This window comes from Parambassis ranga, chromosome 7 (assembly GCF_900634625.1).
Source record: "Parambassis ranga chromosome 7, fParRan2.1, whole genome shotgun sequence".
Classification (NCBI taxonomy): Eukaryota; Metazoa; Chordata; class Actinopteri; family Ambassidae; genus Parambassis; species Parambassis ranga.
In genome coordinates, this window is record NC_041028.1 from 841,336 (window position 1) to 863,296 (window position 21,961).

General features: G+C 47.3%; 1 protein-coding gene across 1 annotated transcript; it reads left to right on the plus strand.

The window, feature by feature from the left end:
- Positions 1-816: 816 nt before the first annotated feature.
- vwa5b1 (von Willebrand factor A domain containing 5B1) lies at positions 817-16,704 on the plus strand. Its single transcript, XM_028409702.1, is given in 21 exon segments — positions 817-955; positions 1,033-1,194; positions 1,313-1,532; positions 1,604-1,758; positions 2,560-2,691; positions 4,346-4,470; positions 6,354-6,530; positions 7,093-7,203; positions 7,412-7,614; positions 9,462-9,576; positions 9,736-9,921; positions 10,001-10,205; positions 11,283-11,473; positions 12,073-12,331; positions 13,059-13,352; positions 13,865-14,002; positions 14,151-14,285; positions 14,567-14,638; positions 14,897-14,966; positions 15,637-15,760; positions 15,999-16,704. Coding segments are annotated over 21 exon segments (3,825 nt in total). The 3' UTR covers positions 16,611-16,704.
- Positions 16,705-21,961: the final 5,257 nt, after the last annotated feature.

Sequence of the window (21,961 nt, forward strand, 5' to 3'; positions counted from 1 at the left end):
CTAGTGCAAATGAATGCACACTTGCTATTGGTCAGCGTGCAGGCGAGCACAGCGAGCAGAGCTGTCTCTATGGATATTGCTTTCGTCATAACACTCTCTGGTCATGCAGCAGACCCCTGACAGCACAGAACCAAAGCTGTGCTGGTGCAGCTCTAACAACAAAGCAGCGCATGATTTTTAATAAATATGTCACATAATCAGTCACGCTGCGTTCAAGGACCCCCACCTTAAATTTGTTTTATTGCCGTGACCTTTTTCTTCACTGCTCAGTGCACCTGTGTCACCTTTCCCCGGGGTTCCTTCATCACATGGAAAAACAAAAATGTGCTGCGCTCAGCTGACATCAGCTTCAGCGCCACCTCCAGGATCTGTGATGCGCTCCGAGTTTGTGTTGTTACTGCTGGATAAAAACAAAACTGAAAAAAAACAGACTTTAAACTAACAGACTTTAAATTAATGATAATAATTATTATCATTGTCTCTTTGCTAACATGCTAACAAACACAAGACTTCAAGAGTCTTGAGACAATGATTGTAGCTCTGAGGTAAACTTGCATGTTTTAGTGTAAATATGTAAAAATCAGTAAGTTAGCCACTAGTTAGCTTACCTTAGCACTGTTATTTCTGAAGGAGAAACACAAAAAAGCCGGTCAAGCCTACTCGAGCTAACTAAGCTAACTCAGCTAGCTGGATTTGTAGATGTGGTTCTTCTATGTTGTTGTTAGTCTAGCTAAAAGCAGCTAACTAGTTAAATTTGATGGCAACCATGAATACATGTTTATGTTGTTTTCTAACCAGAGTCCTGAAAGCAGAGCCATGCCTGGACTCATTAACAAAGAGAGCCGCGGCGCTCTGCCGCTCAGCGTGTCTGACATCACTTCCTGTGTCAGGGGTTACACTCTGGCTCTGACCGCCTCCATGACTTATGAAAACATAGAGGATCATGCAATTGAGGGTGAGTGTAACAGTCATTATTATTGACTGCATATGGACGCCCGCTCACTCGTTCACGGCCTCGCTCTTCTTCTTCAGGACTCTTCATCTATCCACTGGAGGAAAACTCCATTGTTGTAGGGTTTGAGGCGATGATATCCAATCAGATCATAACACTGCAGATCAAAGACAAGGCCAAAATTGACGACTGTTATCTGGACTGCTGCCACACGTCGAATGGAGCTCTGCAGAGTGCCGCTGGTAGGACAGCTCTAATCAATATTCTTATCAATCGAGCGGCCTGACGCATCACCTGATGATGAGAGACCCTCCTCAGCGCCACCTGTTACTCACTCACTGTTCTTCCTTGGTGTGACAGGACACATCGTGATGGACGAAGACTTCGAGCGGACGGTTTTAGTCGTTAACCTCGGTGTCATCCCGCCAATGGAGACCGTCCACATCCTGGTCAGCACCTCCTCGGAGCTCTCCACTCTGCCCAACGGGGGCATCGAGGTCTCATCCCCACCGGTGTGCACGCCGCGGGTCCAGAGGAGCATCAACGAGGAGCAGGGACTGTCCCCAAACTTCTCCAGGTAGTAAGGAAGTGAACACATATTCAGTCCATGGCGGCTTTGTTTCAACATGGTTATGTTTGTTTGTTTTTTAGACGAGACAGACACACCAGTGCTTCAAGTCCTCATGATCAAACCTCCAGCTCCCCTCAGCTGTGGCTGGCTTTACTGTTGGAGGAGGAGGCCATCAACTCCATGGACTATGAGTTCAACTTCCAGCTGGAGATCCGGGCTCCGTACCTCCTTGCAGGTCAGAAAATTAAACCTTAACAAGCTCTCACATCTGCGATAAGAAGCCAGCAGACTGAGGGTCTAAGGACTCACAGAGTGGTACTCACCCTGCCTGTAGGCTGGGTCCTCACCTACAGCAGGGTTTGGTAGGGCCTTGACTTCAACATTGAGCCTGCATGGTCAGCTTTAAGTAGACAAAGTTGTGAAATAAAACAAAAGCCTGGCAGGCTAATGACATACTACGTTAGCATGTTAGCTTAATGTGTAAGCACGAAGAAATAATCTGTAATCAGCTCACAGAATTAAGTACAGTCAGTACGATATCACATGTAGAACAGTGTTTTTTATGGGACGCACCCTTTAACATGGTCGACCTGGGAGGACCCCAGCATTCAGGCAGAGTCGACCATGTTGCCGCTTGTATATTTACCTTAATTACCTGCTTTATAATGAGCTTTAATAATTAGCTTAGAAATATAGATCGGAACCAGCTACAGAGCTAGCTTCACCCGAAAGAACCAGCAAAAAGAAAAGGAGGTCTATGGGGATTGACTCACTTTTGGAGCCACCCTCAAGTGGCCACATCAGGTACTGCAGCTGTTGTTAAATGGATGAGGCTAGTTCTTTTTCCCTGTTACCATCTTCATGTTAAGCTAAGCTAAGACTGATGTAGCCCTGCAGCGGTATCAGTGGTCCTGTGTTTCGTCAACACAGCCTCACATTAGCATCTGTCTGAGATGTCTGCACATATGAAGCACTGTTTGTTGTCATCACTGGCAGACTGGCCACTGTTTGATTTGTGTTTTGATGCTCTGTGTAGGAGTGGAGAGCCCTTCTCATGCCATCCGAGCTGATGCAGACCCTCTGGCCCGCTCTGCCACCAACGTGGTCATCACTCTGGCAGACAAGTACACTTATGACTACCCTGTCAGAATCCTCATCTACCCCAGCGGTAGGTCTGCAGCTTAACACCTCACCTAAACCTTTTGCAATAAGTCTGTGTCTTCACTCAGAGAAAATAGTTCGTGTTTTTTGTGTGTGTCTATAATCAGGTTTGTGATTCACCGCCTCATTTTGTGTATTATTAATGTGTGACATCCCAGCAGAGTCAGGCTCCACTGTGTGGGTGCAAATTGTCGGATTCGTCTTCTTGTATCTCTCACCCACCCACCTCAGTCTTGACCTAGAGTGTGTGTGTGTGAGTGTGTGGGCCAGTTGTCTCCCAGAGGCAGGAATGAGCCCCGGCCTCATTGATCCAATAGGCCTCTTATAAAGGCTTTGTTCACAAACAGACCTGTGGCCACTGCTGCGCAATTTAATCCAGCTCAGAGTGCTGCTGCAGTTTCAATCACAACATGGATGCTCAGCTCAGCTCAGCTCAGGCTCGGAGATGGAGGGAACATAACAGACAAAATAACAGAGACACAGACTGAAAAACATCACCACTCATACTGCATAATTATTATTATTGATTGGTTTACGCTCATAAAAGACAAATTAAAGGACAATAATGGATGATTAATTCTTCAAATATTACCCACTGATCAGTTAAGACAACTCGAAGTGACAGGATGGATGATTAGCTGATTGGCAGGGAGGCTAATGAACAAAAACATCTATTAACATGAATTATTAAGGTGTTATTTGTAAGTGTTAGAACCGGATAGCATGTAGCACGGATAACTCCTGGTAACTCCGAACCTCTTGGCTATAACATGATGAAGGAGAGCCTCCACAGACATCATACATGTTGGTTTTTGTAGACTAAGAAACAAACAAAAAAAAGCAGACGGAACAGCGCCCCCTTTTGGAGAAATGTACTAAAGTTTAAAGGTAGGGTAGGAGATTTTGAAACTCTGAGAGTCAGCCAGATTTAAAGTAAACACACGCCCCTTTCTCTCGGAGTTCACCCCGAAGCCACGCCTCCAATCACATGGACGCATCACCTGAAGCCACGCCTCCCAACCAGTCTGTGACTTCGGCCATCATGCACGTACCTCTCTGGTGCGCAGAGCAGGAAGAGAGTGACAACCAGCCAATACTCCTACAGGGTCCACCCGGAGGATTGGCTGATGTTTTTAGCGTTTGATAGCTTCAGATGATTCATATTCTTCGTTTTAATGAGAAACTGCCGAACTAATCGGTTTCTATCGGATTGTAAAGAGAAGTTACACTAATTTAACACAAAGTGCATCAGAGTGAGATCTCCTACCCGACCTTTAATGTTTGTAGTTGCAGCGATTCAGAAAAAACATGTGACTTCTTGTGATGATATCTGAGATGTTTTTTGAACAAACTAAAATCGATAGCTCTCAGGCCCGGCTGATTCCCTGCACAGAGGAGCTATAACAGTCCAAATCCCCCAGATCCCCTCAACCCTCTCAGCTCATCTGGTTGTTTTGCAGCCCAGCTGTGACTCAGCATCTTTATTCCCAATCACCTCCTGATTCTAACATCAACATGGGGACAGTTTTGCGCTCACCACACACTCTCTCCTTCCCCCAGCACGCCGCTGTGTGAGTTTCAGACGGCGTCCACCGTGCTTTTTATTCTGCCTCCAGTATTTATAATGACTTCCTTGTTTTGACAAACTGTGAACACCTCAGAGCCTCACCTGCCACACGTGCTCATCGAGAACGGAGACATGACGCAGGAGGAGTACGACGAGTATCTTCACGGCCGCAGCGATTTCATCAAGGCCACCAAGAAGGACTCCAGCAATGAGAGGAAGGTGAGTGTGAGACGGCAGAAAAGATAACAACGCACAAACAGCCTCATTAACAAGGCCCTGAGAAAACACACCTGTTCTGTAGCCCTCCACTGATGGCTTATTATTGTATGTATGCAGAAGGAAAGAAGAGCCCAACAGAACCAGTCACACAGAAAACAAACATGTATCAGGAGTCTCCTCAGCACTGGACTCCGTCCTCTAACCTCCTGTCCTCTCTGTCTAGAATGTGGACATTCTTATCTTTCAAGGAGTGACCACTGTCTTTAAGGTGTAGGTGGACTGGTGGCCATCAGCTCTCACCTGTCTACAGCTCTGTCCTTTCATCTCATCCCAGCAGCTTAGCCAGTCCTGCACCGGGCGCTGGTATAGCTTCTGGTTGTTAACTGACCAGTAACCAACAAGAGGGATCCTTAGACCCCGTATGATGTCACTAGTCAGATTCACTAGCAACATCTGCGTTCAGACTTTAGCCTGATTTCAGCGAATCCGGCACCTCTCACCTCTCAGAGGTGGATTGAGAGATAAATCAATCCGGCTAGAACGAAATAAGACCTGAATCCAGATCAAGCTGGATTGATTACACAGGTCTGAACAGGATCTTTGTCACATGAGGTCCTCTAATGGCCGGTTTACACTGTGCGATTTTGGGCTGTCACAGACGAAAGACGAGCATCAGAGGAGAATCGTGGAGATATCTTTGGTCGTGGCTCTAAATCGGTGGTCTTACGTTGCACTGTGAGGCAGGTTCCACGATGGCCGTTGTCAGCGTCTTGCGACCAAAGACAAGCTGAGATAAAGTACTAGCGGTGTCAGAAATTTAGGAGGACGGTCTCACAGTGTGACAGCTGCTACGACCTGTCACCCTGCATCCACGTCTTCCTCCTCCTCACATGTTACGACGTAACCTGTGATCAGCTGTGATTCAGTGAATGGTCATCGTACAATCTGCACGCATCAAACTTGGCAATCGTACCAAAGTTTGTTAGATTCACGTCGCATAGTGTGTCATGCGATGGTCTTATAAGATCGCTAAAAATCGCACAGTGTAGAAAGGCCATTAGATCCACCCGCAGAGGTCCTGAGCACATACAAACACAGATTCCCCACCAGAACAGCAGCAGAACTGAAGGAGCCACTCGGGGGAAACATCTTCAAAGAAAAGAAAAAAACGTACATTTAAATTAGTGCTTCAGGTGTAGCTAGATGGCATCGAATGGTTAAAATCTGAAGGTTAAATGGCACCTCAGGCTGTCTTTAAAAACCCTAGTCAAAATTAGACACATGCCTGAAAAGTATTTGTATGTATAGCTTGTCCATTAGCAGCATGTATATAGCTATAGCTAGCTGTATACTGTTACTGTTAGCATTTACTGTACAGTATGGAGAATAGCATGCTAGCAGTTATTGGGCATTAGTGCTCCATCTCCTGTGCACATGCTCAGTGGGCTTGAATGGACTTTCAGTTAAATGCCTAAAATAAGCTTTGTTTACCAAACGTTCACGTCATGGATGCAAATCAAACAAACTCACAGTGCGGCTAAATGAGAGCAGGAGTGCTGCTGCAGCATCACAGTTCAGTATGTGTGGCAAACCTGCTCGGTTGCTTAGATTGATAAAACAAACCACTACTACAGTCATGCAGCGATGATGAGGCTGCTCAGTGACCAGCAGGTCTAAACAGGAGGAAGAGGAGCACACATAAAAGCCATAAAAATGGTTTCTATGGAAACACTCTGAAGGCTCGGCGTGCTTCTCTGCCTGGACTTCCCTGCACATTGATGATCATTGATGTGCTCCATCTATCGACCTGATCACCTTTCTCTTGTGCTGAATAATAACTCCACATAAACCCCCTCGTTAAGCTGCTGCTCCTGTGACCGCAGGTAGACGCCATCCACCGGAGGCTGCATAAGGACATCCTGCACAACCCTGTGGTGATGCTGAACTTCTGCCCTGACCTGAAGTCTGTCTGCTCAGACCTGAGGAAGGTTCACGGGGAATTCATCTTCCTCATCGACCGCAGCGGCAGCATGAGCGGGGCCAACATCAACCGAGTGAAGGTATCCTGACCTCAGCATACACACTGATTTACATTTAAATTACACAACCAGGATGATTTTCGTTAAAAATACCTTTCACAGAGATTAATTGGAAAGCTGATGCGTCAGGACACATGATGAGTTAGCAGCTGTCCAGGCTCACAGCCATACTGATGTGGGAGATGTGGGAGAGCGTGCAAACATTATTGATCAGACGCATCCTCATCCCCCCTCAGTTGTTTTTTTCATTAAAAGCTTTGATCTGCAGACTCAGGCCTGATTCTTTTATTACATCAGCACGTTATTTGGCTGCTGCTGCACCGACCCAGCTGTGCTGTGCTGCTGCCTGGTGTTGATCCGTGACTCATGCTCAGGATTTTATTGCCTGTGTGATACTACAGAGCGTGGGCTTAAGGCCGGGCTGAGCCTGGCAGCGGTGTAATGATGCTGATCTCTCAGCAGATCCTGAATCAGACGTCTGAGATGATTCTGTGTGAAGCCTCTCAGCTTTCAGCCACATGTTAACATGTTGTGTGCAGTGGAGGTGAACGAGCGCCTCGTTTGCTCTGCGTCTTCTTCTCAGGATGCCATGGTGGTTATTCTGAAGAGCCTGGTGCCTGGCTGTCTGTTCAACGTCATCGGCTTTGGATCAACCTTCAAATCGCTTTTTACAACCAGCCAGAACTACGAGGAGGTAAAGCAACAGCTGCTGTCATGTTTGTTGTTGTGTATGTATTTGTCCATGGTGGCTGTTATTTTGAAGGGTTCTGTATTTTCACTCTGGCTCGTCGAATCAATAAAAGCTTCTCCTGCTTACACCACTGCTAATTACCACACAAGCAGTGATGGGAAGTCAAGGCTTTTATTTTGAAATGTGAGTCTTCCTCCTCTCCATGACCCAGGAGGCCCTGGCCCTGGCTTGTGAGTATGTGCGGAAGATCAGAGCAGACATGGGGGGCACCAACATCCTGACGCCGCTCACCTGGATCCTGAGGCAGCCGATGTTCAGCGGACACCCCCGCCTGCTCTTTCTGCTCACGGACGGCACCATCAGCAACACGGGCAGAGTCATCGAGCTGATCCGCAGCCACGCACGCTACATCAGGCAAGCTTCAGGGGCAACACACACACACGCATGCACGCACACACACACACACGCATGCACACACACACACGCATGCACACACACACACGCACGCACACACGCATGCACACACAGACACAGACACGCACACACAGACACACACAGACACACACACGCACACACAGACACACACAGACACACACACGCACACACAGACACACACAGACACCTGCACACACAGACACACACACGCATGCACGCACAGACACCTGCACACACACACACAGATACACATGCACGCTACATCAGGCAAGCTTCAGCGGCAACACACGCACACACAGACACACATCAATAATGAGTGACATTACTGAAACCTTTCTGTTCACAGCACCCATTTCAAGTTGAACACTCCATGTTGATTCAGACCAAAGATACATTCATACATTCACCTTATGTTTATGTTCATTATGCAAATAAGATCAAATCACATGACCAGGTTCTTCTGAGGCTGAACCGCAGCACCTGCTTACGGAGCTGTAATCCTCTCAAAATGAAATCCAGGAACATGCAGCCTCGGTGTCAGACAGCGTGTATCAGCACACAGATCTGTCAGAACAGCTCTGTTTGTTGTGACTTGAGATTAAAAACATGACAACAACAACAACACAGCTGTGTTAAAGCTGGAAAAGCAGGAAACCAGAACACCAGCTGTCAGCTGGGAGCGCCGTAGAGCCGCGGCGCGTCAGGAAATCATTTAGTTTTACCACTTCTATCTGAACCTCACACTGTGAATCCTCATCCCGAGGCGCCCTGGAAATAATAGACTGTTGTCTTCCCGTTCTTAATGGATGACTCCCCAGACCCCCCCCCACCAGACGAGTGCATTTGATGCGCAGAGCTTCGACCGAATTATCAACACTTCCTGGGTCATTATCACCATGTGCTCACAAATCAGCGCAGCCGGTCGGAGACCAGATCAAACAACGCAGAACCCAGCTCTGACAAATCCGTGTTAGGTTTTTAGCTATGTAGGAGGCGACACTTCTCTTTTAATCTGCTCGCTTTGAGCTCATTAAAAATGCAGCGGGACAAAGTCAGCTCAACCCTCTGTGACAAATGGAATCAACACACAAATGCAGTTCAGTGAAGGGTTAAGCAGAAAGCTCGTGCAGTGTTTCCACTACGCCTGATTGGGGATTTCACACCAGACAATATCTGTCATCCGCACAGTCGTGCTCAGTTTCACGGACGTCTGTGAAGACATCACTAGTGGAGGGTGCTCCTTCTTTCAGCGTGGTGGAGGATGCCCTAAAAGCATCTCTGAGAGGATCTGATCACACATTTCTGGGTATCTCCAAGACATCTGTCCACAACAAACTCCAAAGCTCAAAGTCTGCTGGGTCCCCAAACTTCCAGAGTCAAAATCAGCACACGTCTACAGACAACCTGCCACTTCTGAGGGGGATCCTGAGAGATTTCTGCAGCAGTTTGTAACCATGGATGAGACTCGGGCCCACCACCACCACCATCACCACCACCACCACCACCACCATCACCACCACCACCACCACCATCACCACCACCTTGGAAAACAGCCAAAATCTCCAAATCAGCCATATTGTTTTCAGGTTGCTGCTAGACGACCTGGCAAAAGAAGGAGGAGGAACACCATCCACCATGGTCTACAGCCACCCTGTCCACTCGAATTGTCCCTTTAAGCTACTAGATCATGAAGTCGCCATTTTGATGTTGTTGCTGATGAGGAAATGTTCTGGAGGTCCAAGATGTCTCCAAAGACTGGATCTATATTGTATAAAAGTGTGTTGTTGTTGTTGTGTGTCTCTTAACTCTGCAGTGTGTTTGTACAGATGTTTTACATTCGGGATCGGACAGAACGCCTGCAGGAGGCTGGTGCAGGGACTGGCGACAGTTTCCAAAGGATCTGCAGAGTTCCTGGCAGACGGAGAGAGGCTGCAGCCCAAGGTACTCCTTCGTCAGTGACAGCCCGCCATTTTGAGGGCCATTGGAGAGCCATTACACTGACTGATGCCCATTAAGAAAATCATAACTCAGAGCTGCGGTTCATGTACTGGTCAGAGAGGAGCTGCTTTATTTCTGAGCGTCCCTGTGTTTACTCCACAGATGATAAAGTCTCTGAAGAGGACCATGACTCCGGTGCTCAGTGACATTTCCATCGAGTGGCTCTTTCCTGAAACCAAAGAAGTGCTGCTGTCCCCTGTGGGCAACACCTTACTGTTTCCAGGAGACAGTCTGATTGGCTACAGCGTGGTGTGCGACACCACCCGTTACCACACCAACCCCAAATCTGTAAGGTGCCGGCTGAAAGTCAACATTTCCTCTGCTTGAATCAAACCGTGTAAATGCATCTTCACTAAAACCTTCACAGGATAAGAGGAGGCGCTACAGCATGATGCGCTCCGTCGAGTCTGCCAGCTCGGTGTTCTACCACTCCCAAGAGGAGGACCAGGTGAGGACAGGTGTGGACAGTCAGGGGTCCCACAGGGAAGCTCCCGCCGGCCACCTGTACGACCCCTGCCAGGACTCTGTGACCGACAGCAGCCCCACAGTCAGCGCAGAGCAAGACACCATGGGTGAGAACGCTTTAACCTTCATTTCAGAAGCGATGCCTGTCAGTCCACCACGGGGGTCCAGACTGGAGTACCTGATGATTGACAGGTCCAGTGGGATTAGAAGATGCTTTGACATTTACCGTCTGTTTATTTAGTGGAGTTTTAAATTAAATATCCTGACAGCTATTGGAGGGGCTGCTGTTCAATTTAGACATGAGGATTCATCTTAAAGGTCGGGTAGGAGATCTCACTCTGATGCTCTTTGTGTTAAATCAGTGTAACTTCTCTTTACAATCCGATAGCAACCGATTAGTTCGGCAGTTTCTCATTAAAACGAAGAATATGAATCATCTGAAGCTATAAAACATAAAAACATCATCAATCCTCCGGGTGGACCCTGTAGGAGTATTGGCTGGTTGTCACTCTCTTCCTGCTCTGTGCACCAGAGAGGTACGTGCATGATGGCCGAAGTCACAGACCGCAGCTCGTCTTCAGGTGATGCGTCCATGTGATTGGAGGCGTGGCTTCAGGGTGAGCTCCGAGAGAATGGGGTGTGTGTTTACTTTGGAAATCTGGCTGACTCTCACTGAGTTTTCAAAACCTACCCTACCTTTAAGAACTGAAAGCTTTGTTGTAGTGACACCTTTGGCCACTGGGTGAAGTGCAGTCAGTGTGTAAGCATTTTTTTGCATTAATACAGCTTCTCTTACTGTGTAGAGGAGCGGAGACATGTTAGGTCTCCAGGTTAACCCTAACCCTTTGGAACAACGTCTGACTCAAAGAGCCAGACTGCGTCGATGAGGCTTCACTTTCTCCTTCTTCCTACACTGCCACCCACAGGCCTGGCGTAGTCATGACAGCTCTTGGGAGTGTATTTATGTGGGTTAATGCAAACGGAAACTTTTTTGAAAACGATGATGTGTGCACGATGTTATTTTGGAAAACAGAGGGAAGGAAATATTCATTCAAAATACCCGGCTATGTGTAAACAGTCTAATCTGTGCTGCTGCTTCATCACCTGTGGTGATGATGCTGAGCGACCACAAATGTCACAGGAATGTCACTGGTGTGTTTCCTTTTCTTCTGGTTCAGCTTTAGATAAGACTTCACCCAGAAGGCGTGCATACAGCACCAACCAGATTGCAGACTACAACCCAGCCAAGAAGGTCTACACTCCCAGTGACCCCAGCTCTGTGGCAGCCAAGAACCCGCTGAGGAGGGCCAAAGTCCAGGAGCTGATTGGTCACGTGAGCCCTGAACACGAGGCGCAGTGGAAGAACGACCTCCAGGTGTGATCGCTCGTCTTTTTTTAGCGTGGAAAGCGGGTCAGTTCCATTTCTGCTGTAATGGAACTGCAGCTCACATGCTGTGTGTTTTGCATGTAGGTGACACGTGTGCATGAAGTCAGGCAGAAAACGATATATTCAGACTGTTAACACATTAAACATCCATCTGAGCTGAGTCTGGACTGCAGTGTAATCAAGAACAGACTGTGGCCTCCTCAGTAATGAAGGGCAACATTTATGAATGGCAATTAGGTTTGAATAATAACTCAACATCCTTTCTTGTAAATCCAGTTTAGGATGTATTAGACGGCTACTTGACTGAAGAATAACAAATAAAAGTGAGTCACATCCACCTCATGGTCAGGGAACTGATTATTTCTCTGTCATTAAGATTTTAATTTATTTTCTTAAAAACAAAATATTCTCAAGCACAATTGATTCATTGTGACTTAATTGTCAGTTCTTTTCATTAAGCGCTGTGAAATCTGAGCCTGACTGAACAAACAGAAATGACCAGAATTACAATTAGCGCACGCAGATCCATATTAAACCTTCGACAGCAGCAGGGCGCTTCCATTTAAACCACTTTCTCTTGTTTTCAGCCACAGCTGGCGAGCCTGTGCGCCACGTCTTCCAGAGGGCGTCCTGCCAGCTGCCACCGGCCCTTCCCTCAGCAGGAGCAGCCTCTGCAGCAGGAGGCCGACTCTGAGCCTCATTTTCATCCTAGGCCGAGGGAAAACTCGCCACCCAGCGGTGGCGGCGGCGGCAACAACATGACGCGGGGGGCTCACAGCGCTGCTGGGGAGGACGGATCCAGATCATCCACAGAGAGCCCGTCAGTCGGCAGCACCGGAGACGCAGGTTGAGAAGAACAACCTTTCTGTGTTCATGAAACATTCACGTTTATTGCAACAGTTGGCGTTTCCTGTTAAGCAGCTAATGAGAATATCAGCTGCACTGTCTGTATATAAAGCTACCATTAGCATCTCCTAGCTTAGCTTTGCATAAAGACTTACTAGCTTTAAAGAGCACTTTCATCTCTCAGCCTGTAGCCCCGCCCACAGAGCAGCGATGCCTTGCTAAGACGGCGTTAAGCCTCAAGTGGACATTTGTGGAACTGCACTTCTTTGTGCCTTCATGTTGGCTCCATTTCCCAGTGCTGAATGTTGTTTTTGGTGCTCGAGGGATCCGTCCTGTGCTGTTTAGCTGTTTGCCCATCTCTGCTGCCTTTATGCTACACTGAGCTAATTAGCCATTAGGATGCAGTATGAGGCTATAATGAGGCGGAGTCGCTGTCAGCGTCTGGCGTGACAACCATCCTAAATCTAATATGAGGAAGACAGATGAGCGGGCGCAGAGCTGACTCTCAGGGGAACAGGAAATGTTTTTCTATATCTGGGGACAAAAACAGAACATTATCTTGAAGATGGATTTAGAAAACAGTTATTAGCGTGCCATCCACGTAGACTCAGAGCTTCAGAAACAGGAAATGAATTCATGTAACACAAATCCAGTCCCGACTGAGCAGCATAGGTTTAAGGCCAAATGAGACGCAGTGTGACTGATGAATCAAACCCTGATGTTTCAGATGGTTATGGACACCAGCTCTGTCAGGCAGAAACCCCGCAGGAGAGCCACGCCTCAGACCTGGGCGCCGCCAGCCAGCACAGAGCAGACTGCAAGGCCGTGGTGTCAGGGCTGCTGTGCGGCAAGCCGGTGAAGTGGGAGGTGGCCTTTGACATCGAGCCCTTCCTGAACGGCCGCGAGCGCGAGGAGAAGGTTCACGAGGAGCTGTGGAACGAGACCTTCCACCACCTGGCCGGGCGCTCCATCATACACGACTTCGAGCACATGGCGGTGAAGGAGTGTGAGATCGAGCACGGTGAGTCGGTTAGAAGGACGTTTATTTTTTTTATGTGGAGCCAGTTCAGCGCTGCTAGTGAAATATTAGCTTAGCTTAGCTTAGCTTATCAGGAAGACTGGAAACGGGGAAATAAGGTTAGATTCGCTTCTTTAAAAACAAAATTAGCTAACTGAAAAAGCTTATTATTATAGCTTTTTTATTATAGAGTCTTTAAGCTAAGCTAACTGCGGGCTAATCAGCAGAGGCAGGCAGCTAACAACTAGCAACCTGAGGCCACTCAGAGTCTCAGAGTTTTCTTACGATTAGCTTCTCTGTGTAGCACGTTGGAGCTTCTTCAGATGGACGTTACTTCGTCTCCATTGTTCTTGTGTTTTTGTGTGTTTAGTGCACTCACTCCCCCTCATGATGTTATTTTAGGCTCCAGACTGAGCCATCTCCACACATCTGATGTGGCTTATGTAATTAGAGCAAATATTATACAATCAAACTCAATTTTGCATTATTTTAAAACTGACGTTTTGCTTCCACAGGATCCGGCAGGAAGTACCAGATATATGCCATCCACACCAGCAAAGCCTGCAATATACTGAGCAAATACACGGCGTTCGTTCCCATCGACCTGGACACTAATGAGTATCTGCAGACATGCATTGAATACATAAACCCCGGTGAGTAACGAGGCTTCAAGCCCAAGGACGCTGCTATACAACCTTTGTGGTGCTATTTAAAGAGAAGACAAGCTTGTGTTGTGCCAATATGTGTATGTGGATTAGCCTAGCTTAGCATAAACAGAAAGTTTCTGCTTGATTTTTTCAGCTGAAGGTCAGAAGAGGGGCTCTCACTCCAGGTCTCGCTCAGGCAGCAGGAAGAACAGGGCCTACTCCATCGGGCTCGGGCGCTCTCAGTCTAGCGGCATGTCTGAGGAAACTGAGGACGTCCTGCTGCCCAACAGTAGGCGGCATTTACTTATTTTTAGCTCACATTATTAGAGCAGTAACCAGGGAGAGACACAGGGAGGAGAAATAAGAGAGTTCGATGAGGCCGATATTTATTTATTATTTATCTGCTGTTATGTGGAGGATTGCAGCTGTGGGAGCCGCGTGCTGCTTTACATTAAAAATACTCAGAGCTGCTGTGTTCAGCGGTGGCTTAGCAACAGCACGAGCTAAGTTTCGCACGCTGTGGGCACAGAGAGCTGCAGCAGAGGAATTAAACATCCTTTCTGACCTCAGGTGGAGAAGATGGTGCGTCCCCCTGCAGCACCCCCTCCTCCAGCGGCTGGGAGAGGTGCAGCTTCACTGAGGGTGAGTGTGAGTTTCCTTTGACATCAACAGTCCGGCAGCTGCTCTGTTCCCACCGTGAAACCGACATGAGATCATTGACGTTTCAGTCCCTGTTCCTGTCAGTGGTGACAGACACCGTGCGGTGGCTTCTGTGTCTGGTGCACACTGAAGGCACAAGTGCAACAAGGAGGCAGAGGAGGAGCAGCTGTGACCTCTTCATGCCTCCTCTCTCTCCCTCTCTCTGTCTCACCTGACTCTGCCTCTGCTTGTGTCTTTAAGCTGCCCAGAGGAGTCCGTCTGTGACCTCCGACCAGTCCCAGAAATCGGTGGAGAGCCTTTTTTCTGCCAGGTGGGTGAGCAGAGGCTGAATGTGCCGTCTGCAGAATCACTCACAGGGACGCCAGTGTTAACGCTCTGACTTTCAGGACACGCTGTCTGGAGGCTAATGTACCGACGATACTGGATGTTCTGTGAAAGTGACTCTGAACATGTCTGCCTGCTGCAGCCAGCAGCCTGTGAGGGAGGAACATTAAAGCGTCTGAGTGAAGGGAGGGAAGGTGCACAGATTAAAAGCACTCTCACAGTGCTGATAGAGCAACACTGACTGTGATCCAGTTTGATTTGACTGACACTGAAACAGACACACAAAGGTATTTCATGACTCCTCCCTCACAGAGAAACACAGACCGCTGTGACTCTTCGTGTGATGTCAGAGTCCTTCTCTCTGTTGTCTTCACTTCTCATCACAACACGAAAACTACATCAGTACAGGAGTCGGCAGCATGTTAGGATCATAGAATACTATTAAAGAACAAAAAAGGCTTTTTGTTATTGATAGTTTAAACATTGGTGTGCAGCTGATTTGATGGAATTTCAAACAGTAAACAGTCTGAGAAAGCCCTCAGCATGTTTCCTTCTGTCCTGATGTTAGCTGAAGATGAACTCTACTTGTGTCTGCGCCCCTCTCTCCTCTCTCTCCCCTCTCCCTCTCTTCTGTCTTCTCTCTCTCTCTCTCTCAGGTTGGCCCTCAGCAGGACTCGCCTCCTGACTCGAGCTGCCAAAGGATTCATGTGTCGATCTCACAGCAAGTCCGGCGATTCGATCGGTGAGAGTGAGAACGAGAACAAAGACTACATTCCTCTGGTAGGTCGCAGGTCTCTGTCAACACACATGTTCTAAAAGAGACGAATGTGAGCACGTTCATTCAGACAAAATACATGTTGATGCTTAATATGAGAAGGCCACATCTCCATGAGCCGAAGCTCTGCTGGAGCAGTAGCTGCCCACATGAAGGACTTCCTGTAAGGAGGAATCCTGTCTCACCCTGTTCACCCTGCATCATGTTCTGTTACGCTTCTGATTAAATGCTGCCGCTCCTCAGGTGTCGCTGCAGCTGGCCAGTGGTGCGTTCCCCCTGGACGCCTCTCTCTGCGACGCCATCAACGTGCCCATGGACAAGCTGAAGTGGACGTCTCCCTTCACCAGCCACCGCACCAGCCTGGGTCACATGTCTCACTCCAGCAGCCGCCGCGCCGAGAGCACAGACGACGGATACAGATCGCCGTTCGAGCCAGAAACATATCAGCACCCCCCTGCGGATCAGGCCGCGGGCGTCCACAGCCCCTCTCACGCCTCCACGGCCAGTCCCCCCGCTGCCGCCGAGCCCCCGCTGACCCCACAGGCGGACAGCGCACGGAGCTCAGCGTCCGGGGGCTTTGACGCGGCGATGCAGAAGAGGATGCTGGATCAGGAGAGCATGGTGTGGGCCACCGCAGTGGCCCTGGCCTGGCTGGAGCACAGCTCTGCCAGCTATTTCATCGAGTGGGAACTGGTGGCCGCCAAAGCCAGCATGTGGCTGAGCGCACAGGACGTCCCGGAGGGCCGGGATTTGGCCTCCATCAAGGCCGCTGCCAATCAGCTCTTCATCATCCTCAGACACTGGGATGAAAACCTGCAGCTCAACATGCTCTGCTACAACCCCAACAGCGTCTGAGGCCTGCGGCTGCTCCGTACCATACTATGCTAAACAAGGCTGGCTGGACTCCTCTCTGCTCAGCAGTCTGATTTTTGCCGTTGCAGTTGTGAACATTGTGTGTTTTTGTTTGTGTGCTGTTCCTTCAAACATATCAGAGGCTCTTCAGAGGCACAGCGCGCAAGCTAATACCTCGCTGCCGCCCTGTACAGTAGCTGGATTCCTGCTTAGTGAAGGATCCATCAGAGTTATGCCACAGATTTGAATTCAAAGCAGAAGAAGCGCCGGTGTTAAATTCGTAGCATGCTGGACCACTGAGCATCAACGTGTAAGAAACGCTATTACTGTCATCATATTGATGTTATGGAGAGAATGCTGCAAAAGAATCTGTCACATACAGTTTTTACATCTTTACAGCATTTTCAGAATTAATTGTCATGTGGAAAAAAAAAAACATCTGGGCACTTGCTAGCAGTACTGCCACTCTTTTCTAATGGCTGTTACCATGACAGCATTAATACCAGTTTATAGCAGAGACGGAAAAATATGCAAAAAGCTCAAGTAGATGTAAATGTGTTTAAATTTGGTAAAAAAAATTATATATGTGAGAATCTATGAGTGTTTATCCCACTAGCATGTCATTTACTGCTTTACTTATACATACAGTTTTATAGTTTTCACTTGGTTCACTTAGATTTATAGGAAAATACCACAATCCTGGAACTGGCTGCATCACAACTGTGTATGTTTAAAATGAGCTTGTTGTTGTTGTTGTTATTATTATTATTATTATTATTATTATTATTATTATTATTATGGTTAAGTATTTTCAGTTTGCTAGCAGTTAATCTAAACTACCAGATAATGCTGAAATATCAATGGATACAGGTAAAAACATAATTGAAAGCTATTAAAGATGAACTACGTTTGCTAAAATACTAATTAAAACCAACTGACGAAGCTAATGTTAGCTAAAGTTAGCTTCGTCAGTTGGTTTTAATTAGTAGTAGTAGTTAACGTTAGCATTCCAAAAATATCTAAACATTAGGATAAAGCTATAGCTAGCAAAATATTATTGTAATTTAACCAACATTCAGCTTGATACTAAAATACTGACAGAACCAAAGAAGAAAGCTAACGGTTTGAAAAAATAATAGGTTATAGCTAACAAAGCTAACCTTGTTGTGATTAAAAACAAAACTAATGTTAGCTTCCTACGATCGTGTGTGCCAAAATGAATTCAATTAATTCACTGAAATGCAAACTTAGTTTGAGACCCGGCAAAGCTCTGGTTATCGTGCTGAAACACCGACCAAGCCGACAGACGACGCTAAAGGTAACTCAGCTAGCTAACTGCTACTAAGCTACAACAACAGACGAAGCTAATGTTAGCTTCCTAAAATCATGCGTGCCAAAATGAATGTTAGTTTACTGAAATACAAACCTACAAAGCTGTTGTTAGCATGCTAAAATGCTGACTAAACCAACAGACTAGTCGTACGTTAGCTCGCTAAGTAATGATCCAAACCCATTGTGAATGAAGCTAATGCTAGGTTGCTACGTGCATGCAGATAAAACAAGGTTAAATATAGCAGCTTTCTATTTACAGTTGATTTTCTTTGAATGGAGGACACAAAAATCCAGTCAGACCCATTTAAAGTCACGATGGATTTACAAACCTGGAGGAACGGGGCCCGGCTAGGTGTCACTGTCACAGCCCATTTACCGCAAGTGCCTCGACAAGGTTTTAGAGTGGGTGGAGGATGTGAAGAACTGTGTCGGCTGCAGTGCGTATCGATCCTTTTGTTACATATACAGTCAGCACACTCCTTCCTTCCTTTGATCTTGATTTCTTGATGGGTCCATTCAGGCCGTTTTCAGTATTGATTTTCTTTCGGTTTGACTCAGGTATCGGTTTCTTTCCTCTCAGGCCGTGTGGAGTCCTTCTGCATGAACACAGGTGTTTGTGTAACGATGTCCGATGACTGAGTTGTGCAGTATTTCCCTCTCTGAGCTGAAGACATGCGCCGTAGATGTCATGCAGTGATACCTTTGTGCTGTTGTTGCAGTAGTACAGTGCAGCTGTGATGGGTGGTGTGTGTTTTTTTTGTACCGGGTCAGTCGTAGAGTGCAGTATCTTTCCACTTGCTGTCTGTGCCTTTATGATAACTGATTGTTGACTGTTTGGGGCCGTTGAAAGCTTCTGTAGCGTCTTTATAACTGTTGATGCTGTGAGCAGCTCTGCGGGTGCATGTAATAAAATCGATCTATACAACAAGTGGACGGGCTCAGGAGCAGTTATTGCACCGACACTGACCACAAGGGACCACCTCAGGGACTGGGTCTTGGTCCCCTTTGTTCTCTTAATATATACCAGCTCTGTGTGTCCCTCGTCACAGCAGAACTTTAAAAAAGAGGAAGTGATCAGTGGCGCCCTTTCAGCCGGTACACTCATGAGACCGTCTGAAAACCGTCCAACACCAGTTAGTGTGTGGATATAAAGGAGACCTGATACAGGGTCAAAGACCAGCTTTGGTGCCACTGCTCCCTTGTAAATCTACAACTACACCTCCCTGTGGTCAGAAAAGCAGTTCTGTCACAACATTTATAAACGAGGTGTCAATCAAATGCAAGCAGGGTTCCTCGTCACCACCAACACGAAGCCAGACACAGCTGTGTATCTGAAGGCGAGCTAAGCCTCACTAACAGAACCACCAACATTTCTATATGATGGAGGACCTTTGTTTAGCAAGCTACACGTGCAGAACAGCAGCCGATCTCTTCTCTTCTCTTCTCTTCTCTTCTCTTCTCTTCTCTTCTCTTCTCTTCTCTTCTCTTCTCTTCTTCATCGGAGGGGAAGGACCGCCCGGCTGCAGTGGAAGTTCATTAGACTTACACCACAATATTTCAGGCTCGACCTCCACCTACGAGTGACACTCTCAGATTTATGCGCCTTATCTCGTTAGCTGCAACCACTCCACATATAGCCATGCCAGAAAATCACCCCCACCCCACGCACCCTTAAAGACCGACCAATGCCCACACGCCTCAGGGCGCTGAGCTCTGAGGCTCATCCTCATACATGCAGAGCATAAAACTGCCTCATTGTGAGGCGAGGTGATGTCACAGTGACATCAGCAGCACTGATAACGTGGCTCCTTAAGATCAATGAGGGTGAATGTAATTAAGACGCCACCATTCACATAATGAGCAGGTAAACCATGTCCACTGTGAGTGATCCTGAAGGGGCAGTGTGTGTGTGTGTGTGTGTGTGTGTGTGTAAGAAACATGATCACTCATTACTGCGCCGCTAATGACCACCTTCAGCCGTGCTTCAGAGATCAAACGCTCGCTGACGGCGTGCTGCTCCTCCAGCAGATGCAGGTACATGTTATTTATGAGGCGTGTTGTCACGGACAAACAAAAGAAAATTACCTTATTAAAAGTTTCAAAGTACAGTTGCTAAGCTACTGGCTACATGTGAAAATGAGCTGTTTGAACTAACACACAATGATTCCGATGACACCGAGTCAACATGAGAGCATGTTCAGAGGAGGACCGGCCTCTGCTCTCTGGAGGAATCAATACACACACACACACTCAGCTCCACACACACACACACACTCAGCTCCACACACACACACACACACACACACACGTCCATCGTCGTGTGTTTTTCCTTCCTTAGCGACATTCATCCTGTGACATTACAGCCACGGAGCGCTGTCTAATTGATCACAGCAGTTTAATGTGGACATAAATAGCTCAGGACCCCGGCTGAAGGCTGAAGGCTGGTCTGCTGCTGCCGGGCCTCCGCTCAGCAGAGGACCATTGTCTCAACTTTAAGGGGTGCTGAGAGTTAAGAGGATGATTACCAGTTTCCACGGCAACCACCACATGATACCATCTAAAGTGCTGCATGGAAAACGATGTTTTATTTTGAGTGTAATATCCTTTGATGTCTAATCTATTACTGTAACTGCGTGAGCAACAGGAGTCACATCGAGCCAGGTGAGACAAATAAAAGAATAAATCATAATGATTACATCAATCAGCCACGCTTAACGGGATACCACTCCACTCCATTATCATTATTAATAATTATATGAAACGTTTAAGAGGACAAAAGAGAGACTTAAACCTTCAGGTAGTGGAACCACACCAACGGTCAGCATGGCGACCGCTGATGCAGGAGAGCCTGTGAGTTCATGCAATTCCACCACAACTGGCTGCACTTTATCTAGAGGGCGCTATCTAGATCCATCCATCTTCTATTAACCCGCTTCATCCTGCAGTGCAGGGTCACAGGGGGCTGGAGCCTCTCCCAGCCAGCCCCAGGAAACACTGGGAGGTTTCAGTAGAAGTGAAGCTCACAGCTAAAATATAAATCCTGACTTATAGCAGCTGCTTCACAAAAGCCTCTTATTTCACATTTCATTTCAGTTTTTGGTAAAATATTGTATTGATTATGTATCACACAGAAGGGAGAAGAGCCAGTTCCCATCACTAAGACCTCAGCTTGGCTCTGACCTCCTGTGTTAGTATTATTTATTACAGTTCAGTTTACTAAGCAGAAACCTTAGAACAGTTACTGGCTGAAAAACTTTACAGATACTCAGAGATGTGATCAGCATCGGTCCACATGACTCCTCCTGCCTCAGGCCACTGCTGCTGTTATTTATGACAGTGAAGCTCTGGAAGCCCCGCAGACAACTTGCTGCTTAATAAGATGGAACTATGCCTGAAAACCGTGGTGGATGACTGGTCTGTTCTACTGTCCAGTCTTTGTCAGGAGGTTTTTACAAACCGTCGGACTTTATTTATTTTCTACATGTGGCTAGAAATCAAGTGTAACAGCATACTGTGGAAACGGGGCCGGTTCAGCCGATAGCTGCGCATTAACGAACCACTCTGTCTCATTGTGCTGCAAACATGAAAGCAGCAGCTCCGCTCCAACACCATGGAAACCCTCCAGTGCAGCGCCGCAGTGCTTTTAGCAGCGGGAGCTGTCACTGCTCTGACAGTGAGTGAGCCTTCAAAGACATTCCCGCTATTATTCTCCACTTAAGTTTCTCATTTCAATGGCACGCAAGAACGGCACCATAAGAGGCGAGATGTTCACCGTGCGACGCTCCACTCAACTGAGATTTAAAAGGCATCGCATCAGATCCAGAACCTGCCTGTTCCTGGGATGTTGGAGGGGTTGGACACTAGGTCTATGTTCTGCGGACAAAACAAGCTTCTCTAAAGAATGCTCGGTTCATCAGCTGCTCTTCCACATGAGAAGTAATCACTTGATGTCCTTTAAATGACACTGATACTACAGGGAGTCTGCCACGATGCCAAACACCTGGACATGGGGACATCAGCGG